The following is a 4,637-nucleotide window of genomic DNA, read 5'->3' as shown; positions in this document are numbered from 1 at the left end:
TTTGACTTTAAAATATAAAGGTTATGAATTATTTTTTTAAATAATCATGGTATTTGATGTTTAATTAAACGAGTTTTAACCAATAAAATTCTTACCGGGTAAGATTCTTGATCGTTACCATATTCATCCGATAAAGTAATATGACTTGGTAAACGCTTACACAGATAAACGTTTTCCCCTTAATTAATCCATAGATATCTTATTTATTAGTTATCTAATATCCAAAGATGAGAAAAGTAAAACTTATTTATTTAAATAATCTAAGACTTGAAAGTTCAAATGAAGTCAAAAAAAGGCAACAGGATATAGAGACTGGAGTTGTGCTTCTCAGCCTGCTATAAATCACATTGCCACCTTCATCACTATCGGCAGCAAATCCAGTTTGTACTAGGAAACAAATGGAGAATAATTCAACCTTGCCGAAAAAATGGGGATTCCGAGGGAACTCGGAGTTCAAGCCGGAGCCACATACCACCATTAGAGGTGCTCTCAATTTGCTCGAATCAAAACTCAATCAATCCGATAACAGACCCGTCATTCCTATGGCTCATAGCGAACCTTCTGCTTTTCCCTGCTTCAATACTACCGAGATTGCTGTGGATGCCATTGCCGATGCTGTCCGTTCTGCTAAGTTCAACGGTCATTCTCCGACCGTAGGTATTCTCCCTGCGAGAAGGTATTTCCGCTTTCCCTCCTGGCTATATATACTCTTCAAGAAGTTTGTTTCTGCGTTTTAAAACAAAAGGTTTCTTATTTATTTTCAATGGGACGTGTCTTTGTTTATGTATTTGTGGGTTCATTCGGCACAGAAATTATATATCATTTCATTTACGACAATAAGAAAGTTGGTAACTGTCATCTTTAGGTTCGTATCAGCTATGACGGTAATTTGAAAGCTGTAGCACATAAATTGTTGAAAACACTAGTATTAGTTTAAAGTAACTACACTCCGGTTGCTACTTTATTTCATTATTGGTCACTCTAGTTATTAACATAGGGTTGTTTGACAATTGTTGAATGATATGATGCAAAATGATTAAATAATCAGAATAATTAAGAGACTCTTATAAATTTAACACTCTTGGGGTGTTAAATTTATGGTTTTTACTTGAAAACTGATAACACATAATTTGTAAAAAATTATATTATTAAACTAAAAATAAAAAAATGAATTAAAGAAATATAAAAAAAAAGAAATTTTAAATAGTTAGTTTGTACTAACATCAATTTTTTTTATGTTATCTTCATATTTATATTTTATTCAAAAATAAAAACGTTATCGCTTTCTCAAAACCACGTAAAACCATATTATAACATCGATTAAGACAAAAATAAATAAGACGAAACATTAAAATCGAGATGTATCTCGCTGTATTATGCGACTACCCTTCTAATACTAAAAAATAGAAAATATTACAACACAAATAAGAATGTTACAAGATAAAAATACAAACTTGATTTTAATATTTCATTTTATTTTTTATCTCAATCGATGTTATAATATGGTCTTATGTAATTATGAAAAAGCGATGATGTTCTTATTTTGGAATAAAATATAAATTTAAAGATATCATAAAAATTTGACAAATATATCTCGATACTAATATCAAATTAACTATTTAAAATTCATATTCATATGTAATTTTTTAATTCAATTTTTTATTATAATTTAATTTAGGTTAAATAACGAAGTAATTTATATTTGGTTTAAAAATATAATTTTCTTATAAATATAAATAATTAGGTATTTTGTCAGAACTCAATGACTATCCTGATTATATTTTAGATTTTTTATATTTAAAATGAGATGTTTATCCCCTATCTGATTATTTTTATCTGCAGTTAGTTTCATGAATTCAAATATGAAGCTTTAATAAGTTGTACTTACGCAAAATTTACTTGTAATATTGAATTTTAAGTAATATAAATCAATAAACAGTACTTCATGCATAAAAAATATTTTTTAAAAGTTTTTGTCAAATACTTTATAATATAGTATAGATACAAGAACATTAAAAACTACCTTAAAATTCAAAATTTTGAATGCATAAGTATAAATATTTATTTATTAAATCAAAAACATTTTACAAATTTAAAATATTTTTTACTTTATATTAATTATATAATTAATAAATTATTTGTTATTAAAATATAAAAAATAATATCTTTGTTATTATTTGTTTAAAACATATTTTTTTATGTTAAGGTGTAATTTAAAAGATTTGGTAAAAGTCGTTGTAATAGAAAGTAGTTTTTGATACTTTTCAAAGATGACATATCAATTTAAAAATTGTGTTAAAAATTACATTCTAAGTACATAACCTTCTAATACCAACATTCATTCCAGAAGGGGGACTTTGAGAATCAATTTCTAATACATAGGAACTTTTGGGCATTTAATATATAGCATTACAACAAAATTGTTTTATAAGACGTTAATTGATGTGTAAGTCTTTTAATATATTGTTTAATATGACTTAATTTATAGAACCCAAAGTTCTGATAAATTGATATGATCTCTTTTGATGTACTAACAAGTTTTTTTTTGGCAATTTCGAAATAAAATATCGTGTTAAAAATCAAATTAATTGAATAAGTGTCTCGATAGAACATATGGCATACAAAACAGTTCTTTTAATAATATAATATTTATATACCCTAAATGTAACAAATAAACTTGCGACGGGGTCTCTGCCGGAATGACAAAAGTTTTGAGGCTAAGAGAATCGCTTCTCGCCTTGCTTTCAAGAGTATAAGCAAGCCAATTCTTTTTTGAATCTCTATATGTGTAATTCCCACGACGCCAGAAGATTACATAGTCTCCATACATTTGATGACACTTGAATCATTGATCTCCTGGGAGGTCAAAAACAAAGGATCTCGCTACACAAAGGCGCGGACACTTCAATTTAAACATGTCCATTTTTTTGTTAGGATGTCCAAATATGTTTTCACATCTTATTGTAACACATTTATGTAACACGTACAACTTTTTTGTTCTATAAACTTAAGTTATATAAAAAATCTATTACAACATTTAGATATATTTGATTTCTATAAAAACTGAATTTTTTAATTGTCCTGTTTTACATCGCATCTTGCAACAGGGAAAAATAAACCGAAATGGGTGCGGGCATTGTCTTGATTTTGACTCTATATCCTTTTATAGGGCTGTAGCGGAGTACCTATCTCAGGATCTTCCAGATAAGTTATCACCTGATGATGTATTCTTGACAATGGGATGCAAACAAGCTGGCCAAGGCATACTACAAGTTCTTGCTGGTTCCAAATCAAATATTTTACTCCCAAAACCAGGATTTCCGTATTATGGTCTTTTTGCTCAATTATATAATCTAGAAGTCCGCTACTTTGACCTTCTACCAGAGAAAAACTGGGAAGTTGATYTTGATTCAGTGGTAGCCGTTGCAGATGAAAATACAGTTGCCATGCTCATCATTAACCCCGGAAATCCTTGTGCGAATGTTTTCACATACCAACACCTAAAGAAGGTGAGCATATGTGTTTATTGTTTTGTTTTTCGGTGTGGATCACGTTACAATAAAATCATGTTTCTAGGACAMAAAATGTCGAAGTGTCATTATAGATTTTTTTTATAAGAATTAAGTTTATAGGATCACACGTCCCGTATGTTTTAACAATTTTTTAGGACAATTATAAAATAAACTAGTGTCGTATTAGTTATTTTACGTAACACTTATAAGAAAAGTGTCCTATGCTAACATCTTTTTATTGAACAATTGATTTTATAAGAYATTACTTTCAAATAATGTCATATAAAAATATTAATAGAACGTTTTATTTCAAAATCTAAACGTCTTATAAAAATTATTGCAATGCTTTTACATAGGACATGTGCTATAAACTTAACTTCTATAAAACTGGCTATTAGGACCTTTTACACATTTTTAACATCCTATAAACTCATTTTTGTTTAGTGTCGACAGATTGATTTGTTTATTATCATGTTGTCTTGAYAATAATATGAGCAATCTGTGGGTGTAATTTTCTGTTAGGTTGCTGAGACTGCMAGGAAGCTTGGAATATTAGTGATTTCTGATGAAGTTTATGGTCATCTTACTTTTGGGGAGAACCCTTTTGTTCCAATGGGAGTCTTTGCTTCGATAACTCCTGTCATTACCCTTGGTTCCATATCAAAGAGGTGGATCGTTCCTGGTTGGCGGATGGGATGGCTTGTTACCCATGATCCTCATGGCATCCTTAAAGAACACGGGGTTCTCTCACTTTCTAAGATATACATAGATACATATGCTTTGAGAAAACTTATTTATGAGTTGTGCTCATTTGTAATTTTATTTTTCAGATTATTGATGGCATTAGGGGATGGGGATCACTTGATGAATCCACAAAGCCCCCAACATTCATTCAGGTTTCCAACTAATACCATGTACAAGATTGTCTTTAGAATCCTTATTGTGTTTAAAATGGAGTCCTTTCGGGGCACAGAGAGTTTATCTTCAAGACAAAGGCAACTAGGGGTTCTTCAATCTTCATGCTTTTTTCATGGAGTTCTTTTTTTTTTGTGCAGGGAGCCCTTCCTGATATACTTGGCAAAACCAAAGAGGATTTCTTTTCTAAAATTGTAAATCTAATTAAAG

The 4,637-nt window shown here is 29.6% G+C and overlaps 1 protein-coding gene across 1 annotated transcript; it reads left to right on the top strand.

Moving 5' to 3' along the window:
* The first annotated feature begins 373 nt into the window (after positions 1 to 373).
* LOC112525004 (probable aminotransferase TAT2) lies at positions 374 to 4,420 on the top strand. Its single transcript, XM_025134951.1, has 4 exons — positions 374 to 676; positions 3,170 to 3,509; positions 4,035 to 4,253; positions 4,343 to 4,420. Exons 1-4 carry the CDS (start codon positions 399 to 401, stop codon positions 4,418 to 4,420), a joined length of 915 nt encoding a protein of 304 aa, XP_024990719.1. The 5' UTR covers positions 374 to 398.
* The last annotated feature ends 217 nt before the right edge of the window (positions 4,421 to 4,637 follow it).

This window comes from Cynara cardunculus, assembly GCF_001531365.2.
Source record: "Cynara cardunculus var. scolymus isolate 2C chromosome LG 13, CcrdV1, whole genome shotgun sequence".
NCBI lineage: Eukaryota > Viridiplantae > Streptophyta > Magnoliopsida > Asterales > Asteraceae > Cynara > Cynara cardunculus.
Note: the sequence above shows the minus strand (reverse complement) of the source record. Positions and strands in the feature narration are given on the sequence as shown.